The sequence below is a fragment of the Vanellus vanellus genome (genome assembly GCF_965231255.1).
Source record: "Vanellus vanellus genome assembly, chromosome: 4".
Lineage (NCBI taxonomy): Eukaryota > Metazoa > Chordata > Aves > Charadriiformes > Charadriidae > Vanellus > Vanellus vanellus.
Window position 1 is genome coordinate 25,517,962 of NC_138909.1, and position 20,294 is coordinate 25,538,255.

The 20,294-nt window shown below is 45.6% G+C and overlaps 1 protein-coding gene across 1 annotated transcript; it reads right to left on the reverse strand.

Moving 5' to 3' along the window:
* Nucleotides 1-1,803: 1,803 nt before the first annotated feature.
* On the reverse strand, nt 1,804-16,629 carry FAM241A (family with sequence similarity 241 member A). The gene is made up of 2 exons (XM_082482083.1): nt 16,482-16,629; nt 1,804-2,129 (listed from the first exon to the last, which is right to left on the reverse strand). Exons 1-2 carry the CDS (start codon nt 16,584-16,586, stop codon nt 1,884-1,886), a joined length of 351 nt encoding a protein of 116 aa, XP_082338209.1. The 5' UTR covers nt 16,587-16,629; the 3' UTR covers nt 1,804-1,883.
* Nucleotides 16,630-20,294: the final 3,665 nt, after the last annotated feature.

Consider the following 20,294-nt stretch of genomic DNA (forward strand, 5'->3'; position numbering starts at 1 on the left):
TCCCACTCCCCTGCAGTCCTGCTGGTTCAGCAGAGCCTACTGGATCCACAGTCAAGGTCATCTGAAGACCTGGAGAGGAGAGGTGGCTCCTCAGAAGGCAACTACGCATTCATTAGAAAAACACAGAGACATGTCTACAGATGGCATTCAGGCACATAAAGACTTTAAAGGAGCTGCGCCTTCCTGTTCGCTGCCCTAAGTAACAATTATTTCACTAATAGGAAAGTTGGTAAGGACTGGGGCCAAGGGTCCTGGAAATAGAGCCCAGCAGCCAACATGATCTGTGTAGGCATAAAGTCGGCCTTGAGAATCCAGTTGCAGGACTGGGACCACAGAGAAGCTCCCCTTAACTTCAAAAGTCTCTAGATAAGACAGTGTTTTCAACAAATCTACTGTTGATCTCTGCTAGTATAAAAATCTTTAGGAAAAAAGTCACTGCAAAAGGTTAATTAGGTTTTTGTAAATTTCACACCTTCTATTACATTTTAAGTAAATGTATAATTTCACTCTACCATAGATGAAGTCAATTTTGCAATTAGGTTTCTTACTAAAAGTAATGTACAGCAGATATTACATTGGTAGCCTATTTAGTAAAGATTCTGCCTCATTTCACTGTTTTTCTTTAAATGAGCACGTTCAACTTGGAAATATTCAATACACCCCTGGTGTGGCTCCCACGGAGCCAGAGTGAATTTTGCACCTACCCTTGAATGTATAGAACCTATTCTCCGATTCATGTTGCCCATGTGACATGCACCTATAGATACGCATTTTTGTTCCCTAGCGTGGAAATGAATCAGTTAAGACTACTCGATAAAATGACCACCTGATTTCAACTACATTCTTGCCTTGCATGAGGAAACAGGTCTGATTTGCCTATGTACACAAAGCTCGTAGCTCGTGTTGGGTCCACACTGCAGCAAATTAGGGAAGCGTTAAAGAGATCTGGTCTGATATCTCTCCGGTTGTTCAGATACTTCACACACGGCCCAGAGGGAGCAGACAATATTCCAGCATTGCCGTCCGGAATGGCAGCTCTCCAACGCTGCAGCTGTAACTACCTACAAAGTCCATGAATTATCCAAACATTTATCTTCAGAAGGAGGGCTGGGGGAAAGAGCAAGTATACAAAAAAAAAGAAAGAAAAATAGCAGCGGGAGCTGAGTACATTTCCAAAACTAAGGCAGAGCTACGTTAGACCATCTGGCCAACACAAGACTGCGATTCCTCCTAAACAACAGCTGAAGCCTTGCATGAAGTCACCATGATCAGTATAAAAGCATTCTGCTGGCCTAGCTTGTTTCCTGGGGGAAAGCCTCCTACAAACTGTACTACCAAAGATGCTTCCATGTCGGGAAGTTGTATTCATCTTATGAACGTTTGTCATTGTACGTTTGTTAGCAACACCTGCCTCATGCAGATACAGCTTTTCAGCAAAAAACTAGCAAATTATGCTGCTTCAGGGAACAAACATCACATGAACCTTCCCCAACAGTGAAACGGGACACTCAAATCAAACGTCCTCTTAAAACCAGACAGGAAATTTTCACTATACAAAGCAAGAACACTGGGGGGGTGTGAGGGGGATGGGAACAAAATACCAATCCTTGGACTAAGGCCCCGGGAGTGCAGAAAACAGTACATTGGACACCATTATATTACAAACATCTCCTTTTTTGCCCTTCAAAGATGTAGAAGGGCACTGCTGACTTTGCTTAAAATGCATAATTTTAGTTGCCCCTCACCCCAAAAGTTGGAAGTTCAGCAAAATGCAATTTGAAGCATTGCAGTTTTTGATATGCCACCCATTTACTTAAAACACATAAATCCACTGACATAGTGACAGTGTTGAAATACATAATCCGAACAGCATCTATAAAATTTTACTGTTGTACATAAATAATGACAAGGCACAGAACAGCAACTAGTCCAAGAGCTTGTAGGCCAAGAAACCAGAGCATAACCCAGAAGAATATAATTATTACAGGTTCTACTATCCGTTCTCCAAAGTACATCCTTGTGAAGCCTATTCTGATAAGGCTTTTGTTTAGTTCGCCGAAGAGAGTCCCCATCTTTTTATAGTCATCTACTACGGGTTCTGTGGTATGGTTTCTTTGTTCTTGCTGGACCTGCGGACAGAAACAAAATTAGGAAATATGTTGTACAATCGGTTCTTATTACTGTGATTCTGAACAAGTCACAGCTGTTTCACTTGAATGCATAAAAGTAAGATGTATATGCAACAAAGCTACTCCTTAAATCGAGAAATTGGAAATGTTACGTAGCTTGTGACTTCAGTACAACGTTAAGGACGACACTCACTTGTCCAAACTTGGGACATTTGAAGTGATAAGTACAAACATATGATAAGCTGTCTCCCCTCCAGACGCCACTCCGGAGGGGTAAAGGTCTCTATGTAAGTCATACATCTTACCTGTCTGTGCAACTTGCAAGTCAGGGCAACCAAAATAGAATTAGATGCCTGTAATTTCAGGGAGGGGATTTGACTGGTAGATTTGTTAAAAATTATTTCCAGAATGTCTTCAGAACCACAAGAATGATACAAAAGTATTAAGCATGAACTAGAAAGTATTTCGCACCAAAGCACAGGGAACTGAAGGGCTACTATCACCACTGAAAGAGGGGCACTGGATTCGACTAGGAAGAAGGTAAGCATCCATCCTGATGTTGGTGTAGAAAGCCATGAAAGTCAGGCAAAGGAAGACAGACCCAAGGACCACACAGATGCAAAGTGGTGGTACAAGGAAGCAAAGGGGAGGGGATACAAGTTCTGCACTTTTCCCAACAGAAAAACAATGGGCCAAATGCATAGGAAGGAAGAAGCACATCTTTAGATGAAGATGCCATGTTTGAATATCACTGTAGAAAACATGCAACTCTTCCAATATGTAAACTGTAACTAGATTAGAGCTTGAAATCCCATCCCTCCTTCCCCAGCGTCCAGAGATCCTTTGCACAAAACCTTATTGCCTTGTGTTCGGGTATGACAGGGTGAACACACTTTCAAGATGATGAACGTGAGTTTTCTAATCCTTCCAACAGGCAGCAATGAAAACACATGCAGCAGCTACTCATCCGTATTTCAGTCAACTGATCAATAGATCCAACAAATTGCCTGCAAACTCTATGTGCAATTAGTCTACTCCTGGATTCAAAGCAAACACGTATCTTTAGTTCTGTCTTCAAGGATGAAAGCTATTCTGTGTCCCTGCTTACACAGCATGGTCTCGGTGGAGAAACAGAAATTTCCTCCCGTAGCAGTGCCAGACTATCTACTAGATAGGAAGTAATAAAGTGAATTCCCATTCCCACAGAAAAACATCCAGGACAGACCAAAGGAAGTGAATTGTTTTTTCTAGGCCAGACTTTAGGCCATGATGCAGAACCTTCTGAGTGAATGAAGGCTGGGTAACGCACCACAGCTGCTACTCGGAAAAAAAAAACAACCACCCCCCTACAGTCCCTCAGCCATGTGTGCTTGGGTGGTTTTTTATTTGCATATTCACAAAGATTTTGGTTTAAGCTTCAGTACTGCACCCCAGAAAGAGAGGGGTGCCGGAAGCCTGAATAGTAATGAACATTGCATTCAATTTTTCTGCAGTTCTACAGAAGAGCCGGAACGTGGAGAACTGCGGTGTTGGAGGGTACGTACGGACAGCCACCACCTTCTCTGTTTCCAGCCCATTCCTCAGGCCCAGGTCGTTTTCTCCCCTTCACTGGATACGGAAACCCCAGTTTTCAGCATTTGGGCTTTAACTGTGCTTTATTTCATTCAAATAAATGCTGACTCCTCTTTAACACCAGTGTTTCAAGCTTAGTCTCTTCAAGAAAGGCCGAGCTTCTTGCGAGCCCCGGCAGACCCGGCGGGGCAGGGTGCTCGGCACCCCGGGAACACAGCGTTACTACAGGAACTCTCTCCCCTCTATTCCCACAGAGCACAGGCAGACAAACAAACCATTAGCCTAAGTGGTATATTGATCACAACAATTAGGGGAAAAGAGAAAGAATGTGCTGGGAAGGGAAAATATATTAATTTGCTTCCTGCACGCAGAGATCACAGGGAGCATGTGCCTACGGGATGATGGTGGAGGGGATCAGAGACCCTTTCAGAGAGAAACAGTTCACATCCGCAGGAGAAATCACTAAGTTTTCCAGCAAAGTAGCTTCGGCTTTGAGCCAGTGGCCAGCGCAACCAGCAGGGGGAAAACAAACGAATCACATCCTTGCCTCTGGATTATTTTAATGGTTCTCAGCAACATGCTGGAAACCTTCACACAGAGCAAGGGGAGCGCAGCACTTCCAAGAAAGCCACCCGCAGGCACATTTCCACCAGCCCAGCTAAGCACGATGGACTGCACGTCTCCACACCGATGTCTCTCCTGGTATGAGGCAGCTGTAAGACACGGGATTTCCCTTGGAGCCCCGCTCTGCTTTGATAAGCTAACAGCCAGAAGTTGCGCACAGTCTCTTAAGCAGGGTACAGAGTAAATCCCACCTTACTTAGGCTGTCCAGGCCTTTTTTCATTTTATTTTTTATTTTTTTATTTTTTTAACCAAAGCTGTACCTCACCCTCTGCTTCTCAGACACGGGTAGATCTGTGACTAAAGCAATTACGCAGAGCAAGCTTCTAGGCACGGAGACTGACAAGTGTGTGTTCAATTACAAAGCAAGTGTCAAGTTATTTTTCCAAATATTTTCGAGAGCTTACAAAACCTTTGAGAACAATCATGGAAATTCTCAAGTTTTCAAAGCCTGCTTAAGTTAATTCAGGCTGAGTATGTCTTGCTTCAGGCAACTCAGCAGAAAACAAGTGAAGTTGAAAACAGATGATCAGTCGTAAAACACAGATGGCATATTTTTCTTTACTATTGCATAATATTTCACACGCTGGACAAATATGTTTCTTCAGAGGTGTAGCTGAAATAGAACCACTAGGGCAAACACCAGTAGTGTTACAATACTCCAAATGGCTAAAAAATATTAAATAAGCTTTAATGTTGCATGTAGGAGTTCTCTTACTAATTTTCAGGGCGACAGTAAAAAGGCATACAGTCCCGCATATGGGCCAGTAGCTCTCAAACCATATCCTTAGAACCAAATACCTTTTTTCCCCCCAAAAGTACTTTTCCAAACGTTTTTAGAAATTAGCTATCATCGGCAAGCACCCAGTTCCCATCTGACTCTTGATTTCCATAAGACTATTTTCATGCTAAGTCTTTGCTGAATCAGCCTGAAGTGAGACAGAAACTACCATAACAGAAAAACACGGAAAGAGAAATGTACCCATTCTGAGATCCCCCCCCCTCCCCCCTCCCCCCCAACAAAACAGAGCTTCCTCATTTAAAAGCAAAAGAAGTTTCTGTTTCAAAGTTGCTAGTTTTAAAAACCAACAACCCAGCCTTGGCTTCACAACCTTTCAGAGTTTTTTGTGTACCGAGTGGGAGCGAAGGGACTTTCCTTACCTGCACCAGCCCCCGAGAAAGCACGCTTTCCAGGCCTTTACAGCAGCTCCTCTCCCCACAGCTAACACGTGCCGCGCAGGGGCACCCCCAGACCTCATTAGCCTCAACGCAGGAGGGAACGTAAGAGGCGTCTACTTCATCCGCAGTAATTTGTTTGCCTTTTCTCACTCTTCGAAAGACAGGAGCGATGAAGGAATTCGGAGGGGCCGGGGGAGCATTTGTCTCCTAACCTAATGTTTCTGATCAAATTGCTGTAATTAATTACTCCTTACGGTAATCAATTTCAAATCTAAGTGATTTTATTTCAGACATACTGGGATTATCAATGCCCTTAAAGCAAATTACACTAGCAGATTCCTTTATACAAATGTACAACCACTGTGTATGACTTCATTGACTCAATTTCCTTTTTACTTTATATTCCTTGAATGTTTTCATATAGTGTAACAATTTTTTTTTTTAATTTAAAAAATATTTCATAGACTCATAGAATAGTTTGGGTTGGAAGGGACCTTTAAAGGCCATCTAGTCCAACCTCCCTGTAGTAAGCAGGGACATCTTTAACTAGATCAGGTTGCTCAGAGCCCTGTCCAACCTGACCTTGAATGTTTCCAGGGATGGGGCATCGACGACCTCTCTGGGCAATCTGTGCCAGTGCTTCACTACCCTCAGCATAAAAAAAGTCTTCCTTATATCTAGTCTGAATGTACTCTCTTTTAATTTAAAACCATTACCCCTTGTCCTATCTCAACACAACCTACTAAAGAGTCCCCCTTCCCCAGCTTTCCTGTAGGCCCCCTTTAAGTACTGGAAGGCTGCTACAAGGTCTCCCCAGAGCCTTCTCTTCCCCAGGCTGAACAACCCCAGCTCTCTCAACCTGTCCTCACAGGAGATGTGCTCCAGCCCTGTGATTATCTTCGCAGCCCTCCTCTGCCCTCACTCCAACAGGTCCATGTCCTTCTTATGTTGGGGGTCCCACAGCTGGACGCAGTACTCCACACTCCATTTCATATTTGTTACTTTATTGAAAATAAAAAATAGGGTTATCATATGGAACAGAGGGGGAGGTGTCTGATCTGTCCCATTGCTCAGCGCGTATGCACAATGTTCTTCACAAGCCTACCACAGTCCCCAAAGGTTCCCATCAATCACCCTGTTTTCTCTTTTCAGACGTTTGGTGTTGTACCATTTCCCTCCCTGTTCAAAATGGCACATTTTCATCAGCAAAGCTGTTGTCTGCTGTCTCCCACTGTTTACTGGCAGCAAGTCAGAACTTGAAAGTCCAAACTCTGAAAAACTTTACTACGGAAACTTTGCAACCAAATTTACCCAGCTGTTACGGCCAAAAGGCTGAGGGGCTTGGCTGCTTTAAGCGGAACCATGACATGTCCTCTCAGATGCAGGATGCCATAAAAGGACCTTTTTTCAAAATTAAAGTTTCCAAGGACGTAACAAAGGAGATACTAAGTGCAAGTTCTGTCCACTTTTAGCACAGCTGGTGCTCACACATCCCTGAAGTGCTTCTGAAAAAAAAATAAATCCCATGTAATTGAATGTTTTCCTGGACTAGCTTTAAAACAACAGAGAAAGTAAAGTCAACGGAATCCAACAAACATCCAGCTGTGGCTTTGCCAGTTATGTTCATCATCAACACAACACACAAAATTACGTGTGTTCTGACCACTAACTACCCTTGCTCATGACAAACTTCCACCACTTTCACTTAAACTCCCTGCTGCCTAAATTCAGGAAAGCACAAGGTAAGCCATGATTGGAGACCACTTCTTGCTTACCCCATTCCTATCAAAGGTGTTTTGACAATGCAGAGAAACGCCAGATCCTATCAGAACATACTCCCCCCAAAGAAATCATCTTTGCAATGATTCACATGCTACTTGCTAGGACAGAAGGATAAAGTTAGCACTGAACTTTCCACCATCATTTAAGGCTGACCCCTGTCTCCACCTTCTAAGTATAACGTAGCCAGTCCAAGGCCTTTTCCCCTCAAATTGCTGGGAATTGCTCAAATTGCTCAAATCCTGCCCCTGCTCATTTACAGATCACACCAAATAACTTTGCCAAGCACTTGGAGGATGCAGAACACAAATGGATCCAAAGGGGACATGAACCTACCCAGCATGCTCGGAAAGTTATTTTCTTGTGGCTAATCAAAGAGAGCATGGAAACACAGATTTAGCATTTCTTTTTTTCTGCTATCAGCAATGCGAGCTCAAGGACCATATCAACAAAGTCCTTACACAAAGACTGGATGTCCTTACACAAAGACTGGATGTCCTTACACAGCGTCACTGACAAGCTCTGCCTGGAAGTCTCTGCAGCTTCTCCTAGGGGCACGCATGGCTACTGCTGCAGCACTTTCCTCAGCAAGCAATGGGGCCTGGCGCCCACGCTCAGGACACCCCACACTTGCTCGATACGACGAATTTGCAGATGACATGCGACAAACTACTGCAACATCTGTGTACAGGTGAACCTCTGTGTGCTCAGGGTTACCGCCCCAGCCAGGACAACTTGGGCTTCCCAGGGCTCATCCCCAGAAAGAAGAAAGTCATCTGAAAGGAGCAACCCAAGCTGCTCCAGCAGCTGCAGCTGGTGCCTCCTGCCAGTCTCCTGGAAGAAAGACAGCCCTGGTTCATCACACACACACCAGCCACAAGGCTAGCGTGATGGGTGGGGGGCTACAGGGCCACCAGGAAAGGCAGCAGTTGGCTGGATGAATTGTCTGGGAGGACCGCAAACTGAATATCCCTAAAGTGACTGCAACATTTCTCAGTCCTGTAACCTCACCACTGCACTCGCTGTGAGGAGAACAGGCATCATTACGGTCTCGTCTTCCAGGAGTTTCATCTGCTGAAGCAGCAGCTTGGTCCTGAGTTTTCCACACTCAGCCTAAGGACCTTGAGATGGTTTGTTTTGTTTGGGATTTTTTTGTGTGTGTGGAAAAAAAATCCTAAGTAACTGACTTGAGTGAAATAATTGGATGAAGTTCAACAGCCTTCATTCTGTGGGAGGAGGGAGTGGATGAACATAAGGAACGTGCTCCACCTAAAGATTCAAGATAAAAAAGATAAAAAAACCCCATTCAACTACTTTGAAGGTACAAGATTGTTCAAAACAAACCAAATAACATCCCTCTTCCTATTTTTCATGACTAATGAATTAAAGGAACCCCAACAGTCTTTCGTTGCTCAGACAACTTGAAAGATTCCCACCTCGCACTCAACTTGGTAACAGCACCAGGCTGAGTATAAGTCTATCAGTTTCTCTTTTCTTGCATCAACTGCCCAAAAGAGCATTACAGAAATGTAAACTCCAGCAATGGAGGAGAAAAATCCAATCTATTGGGGAGATAACTGCTCTCCATGTAAAAGTCTGGGATGTTAGAGTCAAAAAAATGCTGCTGGGCAAAGAAGGCAAAGAGAGAGAGGAGTAGGAAACAGGTATCCACAAAGTTCACCTCCAACACATACAAGAAGCAATGTCTCTGAATCGTTTGTAATCATAGAATGGTTTAGGTTGGAAAGGACCTTGAAGATCATCGAGTTCCAGCCCCCCTGCCATAGGCAGGGACACCTCCCACTAGACCAGGTTGCCAAAGGCCACGTCCAGACTGGCCTTGAACACCTCCAGGGATGGGGCCTCAACAACCTCTCTGGTCAACCTGTTCCAGTGCCTCACCAACCTCAGAGTGAAAAACGTCTTCCTAATGTTTAATCTGAACCTGCCCTTTTCCAGTTTAAAGCCATTCCCCCTCATCCTATCGCTCCATGCCCTAGTAAAAAGTCCTTCCCCACCTCTCCTGTAGGCCCCCTTTAGGTACTGGAAGGCTGCAATAAGGTCTCCCCTGAGCCTTCTCTTCTCCAGGCTGAACAGCCCCAACTCTTTCAGCCTCTCCTCATAGGAGAGGTGCTCCAACCCTTCGGATCCTCGTGGCTCTCCTCTGGACACGCTCCAGCAGGTCCATGTCCTTCTTATGTTGGGAACTCCAGAGCTGGATGCAGTACTCCAGGTGGGGTCTCACGGAAGTGGAGTAGAGGGGCAGAATCACTTCCTTTGACCTGCTGGCCACACTTCTTCTGATGCAGCCCAGGATACGGTTGGCCTTCTGGGCTGCGAATGCACATTGCTGGGTCATGTTGAGCTTCTCATCAATCAGCATAAATAACGTGCCTCAGATCACAGTCGGTCACATTTACAGTTATAAATATGCCATCTCTTTTTATTTCTTTGAAGAGAATTAGTTCCATGTTAGATAGAAAAGAAACCTCTCTTGATATTAGTAGCAAACACGTGTTTAACGACATCTAAATGAAACGTTAAAAAAAAGTGTAATAAAGAAAGGCAGGGATATCACATTTACATACCCACCCGCACATTTTCCTTTTTTTCAGGTTAAAAGTTTCCTCTGCAGTATTTAACTGTTCACTATCTATTTTACTCCAGTCATGGTTATTTTTACTCCAGGGAACAGGTGCTGTGTCTGATAGCCGAAGTCCATGGACACGTAAATGTCAAAAAAGCCACTGAGATGTGACTTTAGGAACACGCTTACCTACTGAAAAATACTGCTATATTTGTGAAAGCTGGAGCATTAACGTTCAGAAGTGAGAGCCTCGCAAAGCCACCTCTTTTTAGAGGATGCAAACTAAAACTGAAAACACTTCAAGCTCAATCTTACAGAAAAATATGAGAAGAAAGTGAGCAGATGACAGAAACCAGGACGGAAGAAACCACAAGTTCCCTCCCCACCAAAATAAGAGATCAACTTCTGCTGGGTGCAGACGGGGACATGCACCAGCCAACATGCAGCTGCAGCTATAGCCAGCAACGTAAATCCCGCCGGAATGAATTACCCAGTCTTGCCGGTACTCAGCCATCTGACCGCCCAGTGTATTGCCACGAAAAGGCTTTGGAGATTTGCAGCGAACGGCAAGTTCCCAGGTGGTGGCCTCCTCTTTCTCAGAACCACAGCTTCGCCCCACCGCAGGGCACCAGTAAAAACCCTGAGACGCACGGGTCGACCAGGCACAGCCTTTCTGCCTCCTACTCCTCCACATATGCAAACTAGATAGTTTCGTTACTAGTAACGCCTGGCATGTAACCAGGATTGCACCCTGCTTTCTCATACTTAAAAAGATTTCTTATGTTTAATTAGAAGAAAGTGAAATTTGCCCAAGAAAGGCAAATAATTTTATTGGAAATGTTTCTGATTTTCTTCCTCTTCTATTCTAGCAGGAAGAGAATGGTATCCCTTCGCATCCTTTGCTAACATGAAACTAACGATTAGTATTTGACCTTGTAAATGTAAGCTGTAAAAAGATCTTGATACTCAGCCAACAGACTATTAAGACAACAACATTAATTTCAACTGTCTGGAGAAAAAAAACAAAAACAAAACCAAACCAACACCAGGTTCATTTCCCCTGGCTAATTTTAATCTGATATTTAAATATGAAAAGATTAACAGATTAGGAAATGAGAAAAATCCTCACTTCCAGATGAAAAACAAGACAGAAAAACCCCTATGTTTAACTTGTTCCTGTGGGGAAAAAAAGGCAAATGCAAGAAAACTAGAAAAATTCTTAATAACAAAAGTACTTTACAACAGCTACCAATAAAAATGACATATTTAGAGGGAGTTTAAAGAAAAACATGGCAAACAAAGATTGTGTTAAGGTTCATTTCATAGCAAGAATCTAGACACCATTTATAAAATAGAAACAAGATGTTTCTATAGAAACAAGCAACAACATAAGAAAAGCAACTGCACGTACCCCCTTTAGTCAGCTTTTACGGCAACTCAAGTTTAGCATCAACAGTTGCTGAAACAAACTTTGACATAGCAGGAGCAGTTTTGTGTTAAGGAGCTGAAAAGGCTTTTCCAGACACTGAACTTGTGCGTGTGCAGAGCAGAGAAGGCTTCAAGAGCAACAGAGGCTTCCCTCAGTTTTAAACCGTGTTTGCGTCCCAGAATTTCAGGAGTATATTTCCCCACTAATACAGCACCAGATGAGAAAAGTGTCACAGACGAGAACCCGGCACGGGAGGGTCCGAGGGAGAGGAAACCCGCCTGCCCCCATGCTAAGGCCTGCTGCCTCTCACCCCCCAGTTTAAGCTGCCGTCTGCACTCTTCCTTGTGCTCCTGCTGCTGCCCCCGTCACTTGATCCCATCCATGCTCCAATTTTACATAGAGACTAGAGCAAAAGCAATTTCTAATACGTCTTTTCCTTACACCTGCAGCACTTAATTTCCATAGGATTTTGCTTATCAATGTTCCCCCACTGAAAATGGTCAGCTTGACCCAGCAAAAGGTTTGCAATCCACTCTACGTTCAGCGCAGTATCAATGCACTGACTTGCTGAAAACCCACAGCTGTCAATTTTCCCTTTTAAGGAGAAGAAATTTCTATTTGCTTCTATCTCCAGAATACTCTTTTCTGTAAGAAAAAGGGATCTTCACATTATTCAAGCAGAGCATGCTATCCTATATGTTGTAGGTGCTACAGCTATGTCTGAAGGTTTGGGGTTTTTTTTGTTTTTCTTCAAATGCTGTCAAGTCTCAGAAAACCCACTAATGATTTTCAGAAAGTTATCATCACATATTATTATGTAGCTATGAACGACCGCAGAGGAGTTAAATCATTTGCTGAGCCAGAACAAATTTGGGGTTAAGCTCTCCCTGTCAGGTAGTACTATCTTTGGTTCGGAAACAAATCCCAACAACTGTAAGCACGAAAAACCTACAATTTTCAGATTATCTCAGTATGGAATAAATTAGAAATAGGTTTCCAGCCTTAGGCACCACATTTTCCACACGTACAAGTATACTTTAAAACATTCTTGGCCTCTACTGACTTATGACTGAAACGATACGGTTCCAGGCAACAATGCACATGTCCATCCTACAGTCCAATGAACAATGAAACATTTACATGAGGGACACCACAAGGCTCTTGCTATTATCCTCTAGCTTTGTTTCTGCTCATTCTTTCCATGCTGGAGAAATATTAGTGATAATGGAAACTTACTCAGAAAGTTCAGGACTTGAACTTAGCTAAGACACCCATACCTCTTCAACGTAATTCTCAAGGGGAAACACCAAAACCCTTTTGTAATAGCTTCTTTAAATCTGAGCCCATCTATTGGAAGATAAAATACTCCACTTACAGCAATAAAACTGTTCAAAATAATAATAAAACATCCCAAAGGGTTACAGACTCAGGTTAATGGAAAGGTCATTGTCTAAGCTAATTTATCTACTTGTGAATACATGTATTGCATATTAACCCCGCACTTAGACATTTTCTAGCAGAAGCATTGGTTTTATCTTAGCTGTCGGACAGCACTTTGGATTCTGTGTACCCTAAACCTGTGTGAGGTGGAGATCCTGGCCTCACTGAAGCAACTGGGAATTTTGCCATTGCCTTCCACTTAGATTACAAGAGACTAAAACCCATTACAGCCCAGCAAGACAGTTTTCAGTACAGAAGAGAGCCACAGTGCCACGGCTTTCAGGAACTCTGTCTGCTGTAACACAGCTTGGCTTCAAAGTCCCTATGGATGGAGTGGGTGTTGTGTCTCCTGCTAACACCATCTCATGCCCTACTGCAAATGAAGGACTTCTGCCTCACCTTTTATTATTACACACTCACGTGTGTTCCATCTTTCTGTTCTTACTTCGTGGTTTAATTTATAGGTGTTGATGAGATTTAGGTTGTAGTAATACAGTCAGAGGCTAACCTATTTTAGAAAGTGGGTTAGGGAAGGAGATTTGAGGTCCTTAACTCTAGCGATGTTGGAAATACAGAACAACTTGTGCGTCTGACTAATTACTACTAACAGTTAGGAAAAAAATTGTGAACTTGCAGGGTGAAGCAGCATCCTCCTCCCATGGCTTCAGGAGCAGCTGAATCTTTTGGTGCCTTCACATACCACTTGTGAACACCAGCAATGCAATACAGGAGAGGTGGAAGAAACTACCCAGGTTCTGCAGCGCTTTGAAGACTAAAGTAAGGGTAATTATTCTCATCTTTGCATATAAACCTACAAAGGATATTAATCACACTATCATCCAGTTCAGCTTTTAAATCTAATCGCTGAAGTAGGTAATTCTAGTCTATTGCAGTAGTGAATTCCAAAGACTATGTATAGCATTTCATAATATATCCTTCTATTCTTTTAAAAATGTACCTGTCAGTAATTTCATTAAGCATGTCCTTGCTGACATAATACTAAGGTTCAATAGAAAATTAAAGCCAGAGGGTTTGGCATTAAATAAATGGATTTATTTCCTACAGAGTACTCTCTGTAGGAAAAAAAAAAGAAAATATTAAAGAGTGTATACATTATTATTTAGGTCCTGGTTGTCAGGAATGTATTCTTTTAGCATTATATTACTAGGTATGATCTTGCACAAAACGAGTTAATTTTGGAGAAAATGTGGAAAATACAAATTACACCCAGGTTACCAGCCCCGGATCCTCACCTAAAAAAGCTGCAAAAAAGAATTTACACCATCATCAGAGCAGATTTTATCCCATTTCTTTTGCATCGCATGTAACACTAAGGTAGTGAGCACATTTATATTTCAAAAGAGAACACGAAACAGGGAAGCACAGGCTGAGGACCAGCAGTTACGTTAACAGTGCAAACACCCTCAGCAAACACAGCAACAATGCCAGGCCTCCACGAGGGACTCCAGGTAAGCACCCAGCTTGGAAACAGCATTCCTGCTTGCTGGAATGGCTGGGTTCAGCAAGAGTGCCTCCATGAGAGTGTAAGGGCAGGGGGAGATGATTATTTTGAGAGAAATCTGGACAAATACATGAAAGCAAAAAAAGTGAGAGCACGGGACTTAGGCTTGATGACCCAGGAGCCCCTCCACATCAAGCTACGTGTCTGTGCTTCTCTTGAACATGAGAATCTGGGACTTTCTGTCAAATTTTGCAGCAAGTGTACGTACCACTAAACCCTAACCTAGCTTTACTCTTCCCTACACATAAAAATAAAACACTCCATTTATAAAATCATGATTATTTTTACTGTTATTATATGCAATGTTCACATTCTATATGCATATTAAATAAAAGCAACTGATACTCCTTATTTCCAAATCTAGTTTATTATTTGTCCAGCTGCTGGCACCTCAGTACGCAGAGAAAATACTCCACACTATAACAATGAAACATTTCCAGTAAACAGGAAGGATTTACTCTTTCTTCCTCATGGCCTATTTAAAATTTCTGCCTCACTATCCTAACGTTATGTCCCAACTCGTCAGAAAGGGCCCCAATCACTACCTGTGCCTGAGAAGAGTGGGAAGAGGGTTTCTCTGCCAAGTGTGCTGGTGGCCCCCCAAGTGGCACCTTTACCAACTTCATTGTAAAATGTGTTTAGGCAACATCAGAAAGCAGTTCTTCAGCCCTCACTGTCCCCCAAAACCACACCGACACACTCATCACCAAGAGAGAAATAGCGGTAACCTGCAGGGAGCTCCCTCCTTAGTGAGGCTTTACCACCGGTTTGAAAGCAGCAACATCCCAGATGATCTGATGCCGCTTTTTTCACCTCTCTTTTCAGGGAAGGAAGACAGCGGCCAGAAACAGGGAGTATTGGTAACTCTCCTTCTGGGATATCCTGCAGCAGGGCTTGTGGACACCGAGCAGGGAACTGCCGTGCCTCTCAGAGCATCCAGCCTTACCCTACACTCGAGTACATGTCCTGCTCTGCCCCATTTTTTTTTTTTTTTTTTTTAGAGAACGGGGCAAGGAAGATGAACTGACTTACGTAAATGGTCGCTGAGTGAATTCTCAAGCACCAGCATCTTTCAGAAGTGACCTGCTTCTAGCTGTAACATCAGGCAATACTACCAGACACTTTCAAATATTAAGCTATTCTAGCTGTGAAAAAGAGCTCACTTATGGTTGAGCGCAGTCACGACCACCTTATAAGAATTTTCAACAGAAATAATTAAGAAATTACACAGATCTGTCTGGAAATTACTTTGGGATGTACTCCAGCAGCTCTGTGCAATTACCCATGCAATTACCCGTGCTAGTGCATTTCTCCCACTTAACCGCTCAAGGCAGTCAGAGGGGATCATTACATTGAAGTATCGAATATGAAAAAGGTCGTGTTCTTTTTTTATTTTTTTTTCTTTAAATAAAGCATCAATAAAGGTGCATTAAGAACGCTGCCTTTGCCTACGTGTGGGGACAACGCCGTCCATCCGCAAGACAAAGAGTGCGTGGAAAGCCATTTTACAATTAACAACAGGGAAACCACCCACGGGGCTCCTTTCATTTCCCAACAAGAAGCCCACTTCCACCCACCGTGCCGGAACAACGCCTGCCCTGAACAAAGCAGACGAGTTAATAAAATGAGGGTTTGTTTTTTTTTTTTTTTTCTTTTTTTCTCTTTCTCTGATTACGCTACATTCCATTTCGTAAGTAACAAAAGAGACGGACAGCTTTGACATGTGTGAGTGCACAGGCGCTCATCCTACAGAAGAAAGACTGAGGGCGGACCCACGGGGGGGGGGGGGGGGGGAATTCCGTGGATGGCCCCCGCACCCCGACCGCTTCCAGCGAAACGTTCGCCCACGGGGGTGCCGTGGGGGGACCGCCCCGCCACCTCCACTCCCGCCCCCTCCCACGCGGGATCCGCGGCTCGGAGGGAAGAACGGGGACCGAGAGGCGGAGGGCGGTGGTGGGGGTGTGTGTGGGGGGGATACTCCGGCATCACGCGGGGGCAACCCCACGCAGCTGGGCTGGGTTGCATAATTCCTATAATTCCGGCAATTCCACGGAAGATGAATCAAAAAGGCGTTTGGGGTTTATCTCTTCCCTGACGGCAGCCCCGGGGACGGGGCGGGACGCCGGGGGGGGAGGGGGCGCGTACGCCCCCCCCCCCCCCCCCCGGCGTCCCGCCCTCCCCCCGGGGCTGCGTCCCGCCCTGCCAGACCCGCTGACACCCACCTGCTCCTCCGGTGGCCGTCGGTACCGGGCGGACGCTTCCCGCTCGCATTCCCCGAGGGGTGAGGGCGGCGGTGGCGGCGGCAGCAGCTCCGCCGCCGAGCCCATGGCTCTCCTCCTCCGCGCCACACGCTCCCTCCCACCCCTCCCCGGCCGCCGCTACCGCCTGGGTTGGGGCGGAGGCGGGACCGTCACGGGGTCCCGGGGAGCGGCGGGAGGGCGGGGAGCGGAGGGGCGGCCCCTGGCATCGGCCCCGCGGCGGGGGTGTGGGGGCCCGGCGGAGGGAGGGAAGGAGGGAGGCTGCGGCTGGCGGGGCCCGCCTCAAGCGGCAACCGCCGAGGGCCTTCGGCCGCAGAACCGCTTGCTGCGAATTAAAGCAAACCGTCCCCCCCCCCGCCTCTCCCCAAAAAAACACCAAAAAAACCCAAACCAACCCATTTCGCAACCTTTTATTAAACCCCGAGGAAATGCCAGGTGTTATTAAAGCGTTAATGTTGGCGCCGCTCCCCGATTGTGTCTCTGGGGAGGAATGCCTGACTGGCGGTAGGAGATGTGGCATTTACCGTGCTGCCCCAGAGCAGGAGAAAACACGGGCCTCGCTCCTCTGAAGCTGTCTGAGTCTGGTCCTCCTTTCTTTAAAACAAGCTAATACACGCGAGGAAGAAGGAAACATAACAGCAAACCCAGAAGAGAAGTCTTAGTGTCCAGCAAATCCCGGGGAGGGGGGTAACGGAGGACAGAAATGCTAATGAAGATGTGCCGCCGCACAGGGGTGTCCCTAGGTCCTGCTCCCAGCGGTGCTGCCACTGTACCTCTGCAGAGAGAGAATCATAGAAGCATTCAGGTTGGAAATGACCTTTAAGATCATCAAGTCCAACCATTAACCTAAACACTGCCAAGTCCTCCACTAAACCGTGTCCCTAAGCACCATGTATACATGTGGTCTACTGGTCTACCGGTCTAAACACCTCCAGGGATGGCGACTCCACCATTCCCCTGGGCAGCCTGTTCCAATGTTTAACAACCCTTTCAGTGAAGGAATGTCTCCTAATATCCAATCTAAACCTCCCCTGGCACAACCTGAGGCCATTCCTTCTCATCCTATCACTTGTTGCTTGGGAGAAGAGACCGACCCCCACCTCGCTGCATCCTCCTTTCAGGAGCTGTAGAGAGGCTCCTACAGCATAGTGAGGAGTGGGCCTGAAGGTGCAGCAGGATTTCAGTGTGTGGCATTCCCAAGCTGTGGTGGGGCCGCTGGTGGCACCTGCACGCATCTTTTCTCCTTCATCCAGAAGCCAGTTCATGCTTTAATTGTAGTGGTTCTGCCTGACTCAGTTCTGTTTCCACAGGCAATTATCGGAGGCACACACAGGTTGTGTGACAGTAGGATTCTGTGGAAAACAGACATTCAGATTATATAGCTTTCGGGTGGTTTGGTGTGGGTCCCGCTGTTATTTGGAGGGAATTCTACCTGTTTTTTGCTTTTCCTGTTGTTATCGTTGGGCAACGAACAGCAGTAGCCGTAGCAGACCTAAAACCATCACAATGAAACACTCAGTGTATCGTGGTGTAGTCACACCTCCAGGCTACAAGCAAGACTTCTTTAAAAACACGGAACAACACACAAGCCGCACTTCTCACCAGGCCCCTTGGTTTGGTGGCTGGGGCTGAGGGCCAGCGCAGGGCCAGCTGGGACAGGACACCGCCGCTGCCCGCCTTGCTGTGCTCGGCTGCGGCTTCCCTTCCTGAGGGAGCAGCTGGCCCCGGCTGCTCTGTGGCGTGCAGGGTGGCCAAGAGCAGTTTGCCCCGATGACTTGACTAATTGCTTGCGCAGAGTTCTGGTCCGTGACCCGTTTGCTAATAGGGTTTCTTGGGAACGGGGACAGACTTGGAGGAATATCAGGCTGCTGAGACTGTGCCCTTAAACCACGTCAGTCCTGCTGACATGGGGAAACACTGGACACCACAGAGAAAACTCCTATGGACTTCACCACCAAGGGCCGTGGTGATACATTTCTGTGCACAGCGTGACTGCTCAGCAGCAGCTCTGTAAAACATCCTGGAGGCTTTCTGCTCCTCTGGTGATTTGTGAAGAAATGAAGTGTTACACAAAGAACTGACATTCAGTAAACTCTGTCTGGAAAAAAGGTCTTAAATAAAGCGTTGGTTAGGTGTCCCTTTCAGTACACTTAAATCCATAAGCCTTGGCTGGTTTGTGGATCCCAAAAAAGTGTATTAGAATTTTTTTTAAAAAAAGTTGATGCTGAGGCCACCGTTGTTCTTTACAGCACAGGCTCTGATCCCTGCTGCCTCTCACGGACCAACGACCATTGTGCTAGGAGTACTGTAACATGTGTGGGCTGGCTTGGGGCTACGGTTTCCTCCTCACCTATCTGCAGTCCTGCTGGTTTGGTGTTGATCTCCCTGTAGAAGAAGATTCTTCCATAACTTCTGCAGTGAAGCAAAGCTAACCGTATTTCCAAAAAAAGCCACACTCCTCCCTACTGCAGCTATCAGCCTTCGACTGCATCTTCACACCCTGAGCAACTGCCAGATGCTCCGGGACTGCCTCTGACTCCCTGGCACTCTCCATGTGGGGCAATGGCCCCAGTGCCTAGGGGAAGACTGGGGACTCAGAAGCCCTCACTGAGATTTCTTAGGATGCAGACACCATTACATACTGTGCAACTTCAGTAACCTGAAAGAAACCTGTTCCCCTTCATAGCAAACACTCATAGAAAAGGCAATGCCACTATCGCTTCACAACCCCTAGCTCTTCTCGCAATCAACTTTCCTTGGCTTCGTGTTCTCTGAGCACTGGTGCCTGGGTCTGCGAACGTAGCTCAGCTGCTGCAAAACTGCTCTGAGTGACTGATGTTTTGATTTTGTCTTACTGAAATCAAGATTTTCTCCAAATACTCACAAGCATGTGGTAGCTTCATAAGGATCTAATCACAAGAATAAGCTGAAGGATCTGTGTCAGCAAAACAGATCCCCACAACTTAGCAACTTTCCTTTTGAGATCACTGTCTGAGTGAAGTTTCCATGCCCTCTGGACATGGCTGACCTTCTCCCAGTACCAATAATCTCAGGAAAATGACAGGGTAAACCCCAGCATGACTTAATGATAGGCAAAAAAGCCATGTGCCAAAAGTAGTTGCAGAGATGCAAGTTAAAGAGCAGATTCTGCAAAATAATTGTATCGCATGGGGCAACTTGCGGTCAATTTGTACTACGTGTACAGACAAAATACCTCCCAAAGGGTAAAGAGAGGTCCTCTTGCACAACTCTGTCATTTGGGGTCACTAAGGAGGGTCAGAACCTCATAATAAAAATCTGCAATGAAAGGGTTTTCTGGAAAAAACAGATGCTTGCAGTAGGAGGAAGAATGAATGCTGCAGCTTTGCTCAGAGGTAAGACAGGCTGAGCACAGTGGCCTTTCTGAAACACCGCTCTACACCGCAAAACACAGAAACAGCTGGAGTGAGCGAGACGACAACTCCCTCTGGATGGGTATCTGCTCTCTAACCGTAGCCAATGGTAGGTGCCGGGGAAATAGTAACAGACGCTGCAGGAAAACTCCTTAAGAGTATTCTTTTGGCTTCCATTGATCTGAGGTTCAAAGACTTCCAGACCCCAGGCGCCAGGTTGGATAGTGAGGGCAGTTTATCTGTGGTGGGATCAAAGGCAGCTGAGGCAAGGCATGGCTACCACGGGGATCGCATGTGGCCAAGTCACACAGAGTGCTCTTGTTGCCCAGGGGATTCTATCCCTTTCATCCTGCACTTTTTTACCCGTGTTCCTGGCATTCACTAG

Excerpts from the sequence above, each read along its gene's own strand:
- FAM241A (XM_082482083.1), bottom strand. The coding sequence starts at position 16,586 with ATGGGCTCGGCGGCGGAGCTGCTGCCGCCGCCACCGCCGCCCTCACCC. Across the intron at positions 2,130-16,481 it reads GACGGCCACCGGAGGAGCAG|GTCCAGCAAGAACAAAGAAA; the intron begins GTGGGTGTCAGC and ends TTCTGTCCGCAG.